The sequence below is a fragment of the Podarcis filfolensis genome (assembly GCF_964270895.1).
Source record: "Podarcis filfolensis genome assembly, chromosome: 9".
NCBI lineage: Eukaryota > Metazoa > Chordata > Lepidosauria > Squamata > Lacertidae > Podarcis > Podarcis filfolensis.
This window is the reverse complement of record NC_139610.1, coordinates 19,141,853-19,154,866: the sequence shown is the minus strand read 5'-3', so window position 1 is coordinate 19,154,866 and position 13,014 is coordinate 19,141,853. Positions and strand designations below refer to the sequence as shown.

The window sequence follows — 13,014 nt, the reverse complement described above, 5'->3', positions numbered from 1 at the left end:
TCCTCCTAGCACGTTTCTCCCTTGCGTCCTGAGTTTGAGAGTCTTCAAAGCCCAAGACACCTTTCGTAAAGGCTGTTCTCCAACTGGAGCGCTCGCAGGCCAGTGTTTCCCAATTGTCAGTGTTTATACTATATTTTTTTAGATTTGCCTTGGGACAGTCTTTTGTAGACCACCAGCATTACGCTTTCCATTTGTAAGTTCGGAATAGCGTAGTTGCTTTGGAAGACCATCATCAGGCATCCGCACAACATGATTGGTCCAACAAAGCTGATGTTGAAGAATCATTGCTTCGACACTGGTGATCTTTGCTTCTTCTAGTACATTGATATTAGTTCACCTGTCTTCCCAAGTGATGTGTAAAAATTTTCAGAGACACCGTTGACGGAATCTTTTTAGGAGTTGGAGATATTAAGCACCTCTCTGTGGGAGGAAGAACTGGGTTTGAATCTGCGCTCTGCGACAAAGCTCACTGAGTGACTTTGGGCCAGCCAGTCCCTCTTAGTCTCACCTACCTAACAAAGGGTTTTTATGAGGACAAAATGGATGGGGAGGAGCCATGTGCACTGCCTAGAGCTCCTTGGAGAAAAGGCGAGAAACAAATGTGGTAAAACAAACAGTGCCTTCCATTGTAGCATTGAAATCCTTGCTTAAAACATTAATGGAGTTCATTCAACCACCCCCCAACATACGCTGAATGTGTCAGTTGTAAGGTTAAACTGTGTAGCACAGCCCACCACCACCAATTCAGCCAGGGTCAAACTCCTCCATGAAATTGGGAACCCTTGGTCAATCTAGATCCCCCTCAGGAAAGGCAGCTCAACATGTTTGTGTTGGTAGATACATTAAAAGGACCGCTGACCATTAGGTCCAGTCATGACCGACTCTGGGGTCGCGGCGCTCATCTCACTTTATTGGCCGAGGGAACCAGCGTACAGCTTCCGGGTCATGTGGCCAGCATGACTAAGCCACTTCTGGCGAACCAGAGCAGCGCACCAAAACGCCGTTTACCTTCCCGCCAGAGCGGTACCTATTTATCTACTTGCACTTTGACGGGCTTTTGAACTGCTAGGTTGGCAGGAGCAGGGACAGAGAAACGGGAGCTCACCCCGTCGCAGGGATTCGAACAGCTGACCTTCTGATCGGCAAGACCTAGGCTCTGTGGTTTAACCCACAGCGCCACCCGCGTCCCTCAGTAGATACATAGGGCCCTAGAAACATCAGGTTGCCCCCAAGATTGAGGGGACCCAGCCTCCTGACAACAAATATTGAGGTGGCTGAATTGTCTTTGACCCTCTAGAGTTGGCGTGCCTGAAGAGGGGCCCTTGATATAGCCATTAAAAGTGAGGCATGGGCCTTGGCATTGGTGAGGAACCTCTGTGGCCATTTAGCCCCTTCACAATTCTTTTGAATGCATGGAGAGGCTTATTTGAACCCTGATATTTAGATCTTGGACCTCTTGGCAAAGGGAAGAGCTGTAACTCAGTGGAAGGGCATCTACTTTGGATGCACGAGGTCCCAGGTTCAATCCCAGGCAGCTCCAGGGCTGGGAGAGACCCCTGTCTGAAACTTTGGAGAGTTGCTGCCAATCAATGGCAATACTGAGGCAGCTGGTCCAATGGCCTGACTCTGTATTAATCCGCTTCCTATGTTCTTAGGGCTGGATATGGACCTAGGAGGTGGATGGAGGGAATGTATATCCAGGCTCAGATAAGGAAACATGCTCCCTCAGCTCAGTCTTCCTCCCATAAACTGGAGGGATTAAATTCATCTGAGAAATAGCTCAGTTGGTTAGAGCGTGGTGCTGATAATGCCAAGGTTGCAGGTTTGATCCCCATATGGGACACCTGCATATTCCTGCTTTGCAGGGGGTTGGACTAGATGCTCAGGGTCCCTTCCAGCTCTACAATTCTATGATCCCATGATCACTGTGAAGATAAAAATGGGAAACAGTGGATAGAGCTTTTCCACATGCATGCTTTATAAATGACAGAACATTTACTTTTATTTTAAATATTTTTATTGATTTTTACACATAATTTCCAAATATCATATAACATACTTTCTTAACTTATACAATGTTTTGGACTTCCATCAACCACATCTTAAGATTTTCCCATCTTTATCACTTAATCTGCATTACATTATTTTCAGTATTACATTTAATACTCCTTCACTAATAATTCTTATCATAGTTTTCTCTGCAATATTTCGCATAATCCTCCTTACAAAACTTCTAGCAATCCTACTAGCGTAAATCTGTTGATTACAATTGCTTTTCAAATAATTCATTTATTTACTCCAGTCCTCTGAGAATCTCTGATCCCGCAGGTTTCAAATCCTTCCTGTCATCTTATCCAATTCTGCAAAATGACAGAACATTTAATGCTTCTTATTCTCCAGAAGGTTTGAAGTATATTATTAGAAGCCAGACTTAGAGCCTATTCAGATGGCCATAGTAGCTTACCAACATCCCATGCAGAGATGTGCTAAAATGTGCAGTAAAACAGGCACCTGAAGCTGGACTACATCCATTTTTGGACTCCCAAGCTGCTATAACTGTAGCAAGTTAAACTAGCTGGCCACCTAACAGATTGGAATGTGTGTGCGCGCACACACACATACACATTTCCACAGTATCCCAAAGCAATTGGAAGGAAAAGATGGCACGGATGACTAGAGAGATGTATGAAAGCCAGAAAGCCACAGGAGGGCAATAATAATGTTTAATGGTTGGTAAGCAGCTTTCCATTTTCTGCTGCACTCGTTTTCGTGTTGAACTGGGGGTGGGGAGGGGGAGAATGAAATCCTTTAAATATCAGTTTCGTACATCTGGAAGGCATGAAATATCACTAGAGACATAATGGAGCTGCGCCCAATGAGAATTAAACATAGCAAACATCCTCTCTGTTGATTTTATTTGAAGAGTTTCCTTGGGGTGATGGATAACTTTGAAAGGAGAATAAATGAGGCTATTTATAAAAACTTAATAAACTCTGTGCTTTAATGTTGTAGAGAAATGGCTGTTTTTGCTGCCTGAAATTCAGGCTATCATAAATGTCAGAAGAAAATTGCTCAGCGTACTACTCCTGTCATATTTATTGTTTACTAGGAAGAAAAGTGGAACTCTGCCTGCTATGTTCTGCCTTATATTACTGCTTATATTTTCAACTGTAGATGAAAATGAATGACCCAAGGTATAGACTTTCGGGTTGTTCTAGCTTGCTGTAGCCCATCACATTTGTCAAAAAAGTCTGGATCCTACACATTGAGCATGAGAAGATGGGGATGAAGTGGTACTTGTCTTGGTGGGAGGCAAAATGGACTGCTCTATCGCAGACTACTGATGGAGGGTCAATTTTTTATGCCTATGTAGAAAAAGAAAATCCCTGTGTGTAAAAAGCAGCCGGGGGGAAACAGAATTAGGACTTTTCTCCCTGAATCTTTGTTGGGTTTTTCCTTGCATGGAATCTTGTAGGCAGAGGGGCATTCAGAAATGGCACTTGACACACACATACACACTCGTAGCAAGTGGCAACATAGATTCTGCCACCTCAAGATTCTGTCACTTCATTCTGCTGCACATACTGACCAGGCATGTACCACATACCCCACAAGTGTCCCGGAAAAACTGGGACATCCTGTTTTCCCCGCAAGAACACAATGGTCATTTTGGGCACCATGATATCACGTGATTTCATGACAAGGTCTCGCCCCCCCCCAAGCACTTTTTGGAGGGGGCGCGATCTCTTACATGCCCAAAACACACATTTTTGGGTACTGTAAGAGCATGCCCCCCCCAAAGTGTGTGCTTTGGTCTCCATGATCTCATAAGGGTCACGTGACTCATGCAGGAGCACAGAGAGAGGAAGGTGCATGTTGACTGGCTGGGCTCCCCCTGTGCAAGTCGCTGTGGCAGCATCAGCAGCAAGGGCTGGGCTTGCATGGTGGGCTATGTTCACGCTCCGCGGTCCACACTGGCCTGGCATGCATGCACCTGCGTGAGCTCCAAGCACCAGCAAACCATGCTATGCCACTGCAATAGATCAGAAGTATATACCTAAATAAACTGGTGCCATTTCCAGGTGCCAATGAAGGGAAGAGCATCCATCATGAGCTAGTTTTTGAGGAAATCATCTTTCAATGAACAATTTATTTATTTTTTAAAGGAACCACTAAAATTAAGCTATGTTTCCTCTGCATTTTCACATCCAAAATGCCAGTTCAGTTCTCAAAGCTTGCTTTTCTCTTCTTGCTTTCTTAAATTTGCTGTTTCCCACTCCCTTTTGGGTTTAAAACACACACATACATCTCTACAGTCTATTTGCTCTGTCAAACAAAACTGTTCTTTGCAATAAATTGTGCTTCCCATTCACAGACAACCTTTATTACAGCCGCTTGTTTGCAGGAGTGTAGTTATAGCATTGTCAGAATTTCTGCTATAAATTTTATTTGATTGTATTTATAGCCTCGCAGTGAAAAGGGCTAACTGCGCTGAAGTTTCTTCAATAGATCTCGGTCCCATAGGATATTTGGTAAAATAAAAATAAATAAATAAAACAGTGCAACATTACTTTGTATTTGGCATCTTCAGAACACCTGGTAGGTAGCCTTTATGGTACCTTGCAAAATAGTTTACCTTGACCCAGCTATGGGCTCATTTTGCACACACATAAAAAATGGGCTTCTGCCTGCTCTCTTTGCCTGGGGCATTGCAGGGATGGAGAACCTGCAACCCTCTAGTTGTGGTTAGACTCCAGCTCCCATCAGCCTCAACCAGTATGACCAATGGTCAGTGTGAGGATTGTACTCCAACATCTGGAGAGCCAGTGGTTCCCTACCCCTGGTGTGTTGCGTTTAAAATGCTATTGTGTGCATGATCCCCAAGGCTGAACTAAAAGCTGTAGCTGAAATTTTTCAGGGTAGGATCTACTTGAATTTAAAGCTTTTAATATTTTCGTTCTCTCTCTCTCTCTCTCTCTCTCTCTCTCTCTCTCTCTCTCTCTCACACACACACACACACACAAACACACCTCATAGAATTGTAGAGTTACATAGCAGGAATATACAGCTTGAACTTTCAACCTTGGTGTTATCAGCACCATGCTCTAACCAACTGAGGTATCCAAGCTGATATATAAAGGTAAAGGGACCCCTGACCATTAGGTCCAGTAGTGGCCGACTCTGGGGTTGCACGCTCATCTCACTTTATTGGTCGAGGGAGCTGGCATACAGCTTCCGGGTCATGTGGCCAGCATGACTAAGCCGCTTCTGGCGAACCAGAGCAGCGCACGGAAACGCCGTTTACCTTCCTGCCGGAGCGGTACCTATTTATCTACTTGCACTTTGACGTGCTTTTCGAACTAGGTTGGCAGGAGCTCACCCTGGGAGCTCACCCCGTCGCGGGGATTCAAACCGCCGACCTTCTGATCGGCAAGTCCTAGGCTCTGTGGTTTAACCCACAGTGCCACCCGCGTCCCAAGCTGATATAAGAACATAGACTAAAAACAATAACAGTAAATGCTGTATATATAAAAGCAGCATACAATCATCCTATGTCAAAACAGAACCGGGCAGTCCAACCCACGACCCAGAGGCCACATGCAGCCCTCAATGCCTTTTTTGGAAGCCCCTGGCAACATTTGATTTCCACCACCACCCCGCCCTCACACTGCCTTCCCAAAGCTGAATAAGTGACAGCACTGGTGTTTGGGAAGGAGGTGTGAGGGCTCCGACAGGGTCCTAGAGTCCTCCTCCTCCTTCGCAAAACCTAGTTAGCACTTGCCCAACTTTGAGAAGGAGGTGGGGGGGTCTAGTACCCTGCCAGTGTGAGAGCCAGTGTGGTGTAGTGGTTAAGAGCGGTAGTCTCGTAATCTGGGGAACCGGGTTCGCATCTCCGCTCCTCCACATGCAGCTGCTGGGTGACCTTGGGCTAGTCACACTTCTCTGAAGTCTCTCAGCCCCACTCACCTCACAGAGTGTTTGTTGTGGGGGAGGAAGGGAAAGGAGAATGTTAGCCGCTTTGAGACTCCTTCGGGTAGTGATAAAGCGGGATATCAAATCCAAACTCTTCTTCTTCTTCTTCTTCTTCTTCTTCTTCTTCTTCTTCTACTTCTACTTCTACTTCTACTTCTACTTCTACTTCTACTTCTACTTCTACTTCTTCTTCTTCTTCTTCTGCCAGAGCCTCACACCTCTTTCCCAAAGCCCTGCAACTTGCTTATCCAGCTTTGTTGGTGCTGACCATTAAAGCCCTAAACCAGAGCTTCCCACACTGTGTGTTGCGACACATTAGTGTGTCGGCTGCAGTGCGTAGGTGTGTAGCACAAACGCTCCCCACGCTCCTCCCGGGGCTGGAAAGGAGTTCGTTTAACCTCGGGATTGCAAGCAAAGCTGAATTACCATGTCGTGAAATGATGGAAAACTAATTACTGTGTTTTGAAATGATGCAAAACTGAATTGCCGTGTCGTGAAATGATGCATGTCCAAAAATTGTTTCACCAACTTGAAAAGTTTTGAAAGTTCTGCCCTAAATGGCTTTGGCCCCGTATACCAGAAGGAGCTTCTCTGCCCCCATCATTCAGCCCGGACACTGAGATCGAGAACTGAGGGCACTCTGGCAGTTCCCTCACTGCGAGAAGTGAGGTTACAGGGAACCGGGCAGAGGGTCTTCTCGGTAGTGGCCCTGTGTTACTGTTGTGAAGGATGGGAGTGATTAAAAAAATCAATCCTCCTGTGAGACTGGAAATATCCCCTCACTTGCTCAGTTTAGGATATTCCACCATTTTTCAGCAGAGTTTCTTTTCTTTCAGCAAAGTAAGTGGCTGACGTATATGTCAAACAAAGCTTCAATCATAAAGAAAATTGAAGCACAATAACAAACTGTCTGAGAGAAACTAAAACAACCTCATGAGGCGAGAATGACAGTTGGCCTCTCTAACTGAACTTAACTGAACACCTGAAGGGAGGGGCCGATTCCAGAGCACAACACAAAAGCCCAGCCCACCAGATGACAGACATTCTACTAATCCAATTAGGCCCCAGTGTTTTTTCTCATAGGAACATCCTCACATCAGATGTCAAGGAAATAAACAACTATCTGACTTTTAGAAGACATCTGAAGGCAGCCCTGCTTAGGGAAGTTTTTAATGTTTGAAGTTTTATTGTGTTTTTAATATTCTGTTGGGAGCTGCCCAGAGTGGCTGGGGCAACCCAGTCAGATGAATGGCATCCAATTATTATTATTATTATTATTATTATTATTATTATTATTATTAGGAAAACAGCATGAGAGCTTGGTGGGAGACATCAGATTTTGGCCTCACTCCACCCTCCCGCACGACAAGGCAGTGTGCAGCCTGTGGGTTCCATGTTGTGGCCCTCTTTGTAGAAAAAGTTGGGCCGCCCTGATATAGAAGCTAAAACCAGTTAAAAGTTTTGGGGAAATAAAAATGTCTTTGCCTGATGCCGAAAAGACGTCAAGACATCAGGTGAGTTTCTCTGTGAGGTTCATTCCATGCTGGGAATGCTACCACTGGAAAGGCCCTCTTCCCAGTGGACCACCCATCGCACCTCACCTGACAAGAGGCACTCAGAGAAAGGCCTTAGGTGAAGATCTTAAATGATGGGTTGGCGCAGCTCCAGACAGGCAAAATGCTGGGCCTTATACACGGGAGAAAGAATTTTGCGTGGAGATTTCTCATGCTGCATGACTTTTTGTCTACCTTATTGCTGCTTTGGGGCAAAACCGTTTAGAAATACGGCTCAACGCGCCTTATGGAACTGGGAGGTGAGGAAAACCTGGCTCCTTTGGTCCATTAGCAAACTCTTAAGAGATATTACGCAAAAAATCAATACTGTCAATGCTGAATAAAAATTATTAATTCTTTAGAGAGGGCTTTTTTTCTGAGCAAGTCTGAATACATAATTCAGTTTGAACATCCAATTGCTCCTAATATTCCCAATGTCGCATACAGGGGTTCCACCAAGGCTTCCTGTTTCTGCTGATTTTTTTTCCTAATTAAGGGTTTGGTCATTTGTTGCTGCTACTGTTTGCCTTCCGGGGATCCTTCTTTTTTATTGTTGGTTTTATTTGTTTGGGGGGGTGTAGGTGGGTTGCCCTTTGTTTGGGGGGGGTTCCCAGTTTTTCTGTTAATTTTCTGTTTTTATGGTACCCAAAACAGTACCTTAGGTTTCCAAATGTACCCACAGGTCCCAAAAGGCTATGGATCTTAAATTAAGTTAACTGGCTCTTCTAGTGCTTCTCTACCTTTTCCCATGAAGTAGAAAATCCGAAGGAGCTATTTGTGTAGTCCATTTTCCTTTGGAGGAGCAAGAACTGGAGATTTATGGGAGATGCTTATAGCTTCATTTGTTTGCTTTAAAAAATGTGCAGGTTGAAAAGAAACAGTAGGGATATGCAGAGCAAGCAGAGACAGTGCTAGCCCAAAGGCAGAATCCGAATCACAGATTGATTCATGAACTGCCGCCACTCCATAGAAATTAATAATAAGGAGCCCACACTCACACGGTGCAGTATGCAACTAATTACCTGAGAAACGGCTGCCTTGCATGGCACCGAGGCTTCTTCCATTAGCATTTCATAAAGCAGGGATGGAAGAAATCAACAAAGGGAATAGACAAGGAAAAATTTTCAAAGCAGAAAGGGAAGGACGACCTGGCTGGGGCACTAGCTAGAAGGACAAAGGCTATGGAGAGGTCACACCTTTCCACCCAGTGCCAGATTTAAAGGTAAAGGGACCCCTGACCATTAGGTCCAGTCGTGACCGACTCTGCGGTTGCGGCGCTCATCTTGCTTTATTGGCCAAGGGAGCCGGCGTACAGCTTCTGGGTCATGTGGCCAGCATGACTCAGCCACTTCTGGCGAACCAGAGCAGCACACGGAAATGCCGTTTACCTTCCCGCCAGAGCGGTACCTATTTATCTACTTGCATTGGCGTGCTTTCGAACTGCTAGGTTGGCAGGAGCAGGGACCGAGCAACAGGAGCTCACCCCATCGTGGGGATTCGAACCGCCGACCTTCTGATCAGCCAGTCCTAGGCTCTGAGGTTTAACCCACAGCACCACCCATGTCAGATTTACGTATAAGCTAAACAAGCTATAGCTTAGGGCCCCAATCTCTTGGGGGCCCCCGAAAAAATTAAAGGAAAAAACAACTAGATGTACATTTCCAAAATATAAGATAAAAAATAAATAAAATAAAGCCTACATACAGCAACAGTGTTTTGTGTTGTGTTGGCTCCTATGTTGTAAGTCAGGCATGGCCAAACTTGGCCCCCCAGATGTTTTGGGACTACAACTCCCATCATCCCTAGCTAACAGGACCAGTGGTCAGGGATGATGGGAATTGTAGTCTCAAAACATCTGGAGGGCTGAGTTTGGCCATGCCTGATGTAAGTAACGGGCCCCACCTGCTAGCCTGCTCCCTAAAATATCACTATCACTATTAATATACTTCTTCTTAACTGTATTTCACTATTAATATACTTCTTCATAATTGTACTTCAGTTCAACAATTACTTTGATAAAATACATACTTTGTTATGTGCAAATGGCTTTAGATACTTATTAGGTCCATAAATTACCATATAGCATATATTCAACACAAAAAAGCAACAATTTATTGTTGACAAACAATAAAGGGCCCCATTACCTTCATATAAAGCTGGACATATAAAGGGCCCCATTACCTTCAGTAGCTTAGGGCCTCATCAAACCTAAATCCGACCCTGCTTCCACCCCCTGCACACAGCCTTTGACTGCTTTTTTAAAGTCTGTTTTGATGCCATGTGAATGACAATTTGTCCTGCAAGACAACACTTGATGCTTGGTAATTGTTTTTGAAGAAATTCAATAAATTTTGCAATAATAATTCAAAAAGTTTTTTAAGATTGTTAAAATGTTTGACCTGAGCTGCAAGTCCACGTATCCTTCTTTCTTGATCCTCCCTTTCTCTCTCCCTCTCCCTCTCTCTCTCTCTCTCCCTCTCTCTCTTTCCTCTTCCCTCTTTCTCAGGATCACTACCACGGCTGCCTGCATGATGGATTTACGAAGGTACCCTCTGGATGAACAAAACTGCACGCTGGAAATTGAAAGCTGTAAGTTGTCTCCCCATTTTCTACTGCTTATATAAAAGCACAAACTTGTTTTGTACTTTTGTACAATGTGTGGCAAGGAATCTTACAATGTATACCGCCATCTACACCTAAATTGCTACCATATTTCTGAGCCCAAATAAATTTGCTTATATCTCTTGCCTAATTTGCAATATTGTCTAAAGTATAAAGTATAGTTTGATTATTAATGTTTTAAAACATTTTTGAAACATTACGCTGCCTCTTTACCGTATCTTTAAAATAGGAATATAACAAGCTGGTCACATATACAGTATGGTGGTGCATCTAGATTAATTACGGTACTGATTAGTTTAAATCAGTTAAATATACCATGTATAGATAGTACTGAGCTACACAGTCCAATTGCCTGATTCTGTCCAAGGCAACTTCTTCTGTTGCAGTGAGAATTCCTACTCCAGACTCAGTGTATCTAATGCTCCACAGCAGCGAATATAGCTTTGCTTCCTGGTTGGTTGGTATCTTGCACCTGTGTGTATTAGTTCATTGGCTGCAATACCATTAGATTACTATGCAAAGCAGATAAAAACACTGCCCACCATCCTTACACGGAGCCCCACCAGAGTCTCAATAAACCTCTTGCACTAGTTGGACTAGGAATCTTGGGTTTGAATCTCCACTCTGCCATGAAGCACAGTGTGACTTTGTTAGTTGCAGTGTCTTAGCTGAACCTACTCCACAGCGTTGTTGAGATGATATGTGCATTTGTGCATTTGTGTGTGTGCTTTGTGCACCACCCTGAGCTCTGAAGGAAGATAGAATAAAAATGCAAATTGTACAAATAATACCTACTTAGGGTCACAAAGAACAGGGTTGGGGGTGCTGTCCTGGGCTACATGAGGCTCAGTGGGTCACAAATGGTGCATTCCTGCATAAGCAATTTTCTGGCTTTCTTTTTGCCCTGACTGGTATCTCTTCTGTTTACAACACTTTTAGCATCCTTGTCATCTTTCGCAATGTTATCCACCATCGTCAATTACTATCAAATATAGAACAGCAGTCGCTGAATACTAATTGCCAAATGTAAAACACTAAATATCAAATTGTGAGCATTCAGCTGGTGTCGCCATAGAATTGGCTTCCACGTTAAATAAGAGATCGTGGGAGGAATAGAAAATGTCTCATTAACGCATTTATGTTTCTGGAAAAGCCCGTCGCTATGTTTTCCTTCTTTCTGTGGAAATAGATGCAATCTTAAATGTACATAATGGCTGAACAAAGACAGGGGTCAATTTGAAGAGGCATTGGTATGCATCAATAGAAAAATATTCCAGTCGCGTGCTCAGTGGTTGCTTGCCAGGAAGCCGGGGGGACACTCCAATAGCTGCATTCTTATTTGAACCGTCATTGCCACTTACACTGGCAAAAAGCATTTTGACCGATTTGTGCAGAATCATTATCACTCCCTTCCTGAGACAATATACTGCACTGTTACGGTGGCTGCATATACAATACCTTGGGTTGAAAGGGTTTCACAGGAAGCGTGAAAACACACAGCATATCATTAGGGAAGGCCAATTCTGCTGGAAGCTAAAGATCCCAACTGTTTATCTGGGCCTTTGGGAAAGAGTGGATGTGGCTGATGACCTACCTTATTTTTCACTCCCACTACACTGGCTACTGCTAATGTGGTATTCTAGAACCCATACAGTCCAAGAGCACTGATAAAAAAAAGGTAAAGGTAACCCCTGGACAGTTAAGTCCAGTCAAAGGCGACTATGGGGTTGTGGTGCTCGTCTTGCTTCAGGCCGAGGGAGCCAGCGCTTGTCCACAGACGGCTTTCCAGGTCATGTGGCCATCATGACTAAACCGCTTCTGGCGCAACGGAACACTGTGACGGAAGCCAGAGCACATGGAAACGCCGTTTACCTTCCCACCACAGCGGTACCTATTTATCTACTCGCACTGGCGTGCTTTCCAACTGCTAGGTTGGCAGGAGCTGGGACAGAGCAACGGGAGCTCACTCCATTGTGGGACGCGGGTGGCACTGTGGTCTAAACCACTGAGCCTCTTGGGCTTGCTGATCAGAAGGTTGGTGGTTCGAATCCCTGCGAGCACTGATATCTAGTTATGGGGAACTCGGAAACAACAACAGCCATATAGCTCAGGAATAATACAAACCAGTCTACATAACTAAGCTTTCCTCCTTCTTCCTCTTCCTCTTCTTCTTCTTTTTGGAAAAAGGCTTAAGGATAAACAGATGTTATTTGTCTGTTTATTACATAAATATCCCACTTTTCTTTCAAGGAGCTCAAGGTGGCCCACAAGATACTTCCTCCTCTCATATTTTCCTTACAACTCTGTGAGGGGGAATAGGCCAAGGAGCAGCTTCATGCCTGAGTGGAGATTTGAATTTAGGACTGTGACAATCCCTCACCTGACAGATATCGCAGCCATCTCAGGAAAACAAGTGCTTAAGGCAGCTCATCAAAAACCTTGTCATGAGCTTAGAAACTATGAATTTATGAATTGTAACTAACTTCTGAATGTCTCTCAATGCACTTCAGTGCTGCTCAGTGACCTGCAAATTCGACGAAAGTCTAATGCAGTCAGATAAGGATTGTCAAGTGATGTGTTAATGAACTTAGAGGAGAGGCCAGGGGGCTTATGGATCCGGACTGGTCTGGGGGAGGGGGACAGGTAGCAGTTTTGACTGTTTATGGACCAGGGGAACTTGACTCCAGGTACTGGTGACTTCAAGACTGGATTATTGCAATGCTCTGTATTTGCAGGTTCCCTTGTGCTTGAACTGGAATGCTGCAGCATGGTTGCTGGCAGGAGTGAGACCTGCTCAAAGATTTGCAATAATTGCCGATTTGTAACTGGTCTAAGTTCAAGCTGTTAATAATGGTATTAGAAGCCC

At 44.4% G+C, this 13,014-nt stretch overlaps 1 protein-coding gene across 1 annotated transcript in view; it reads left to right on the top strand.

The window, feature by feature from the left end:
- GABRB1 (gamma-aminobutyric acid type A receptor subunit beta1) overlaps positions 1-13,014 on the top strand; it is a 93,182-nt gene that overhangs the window by 65,258 nt on the left and 14,910 nt on the right. The window contains exon 5 of the mRNA XM_083630537.1: positions 10,033-10,115. Coding sequence (XP_083486663.1) covers positions 10,033-10,115 — 83 coding nt within the window. The remainder of the gene's footprint in view (positions 1-10,032; positions 10,116-13,014) is intronic.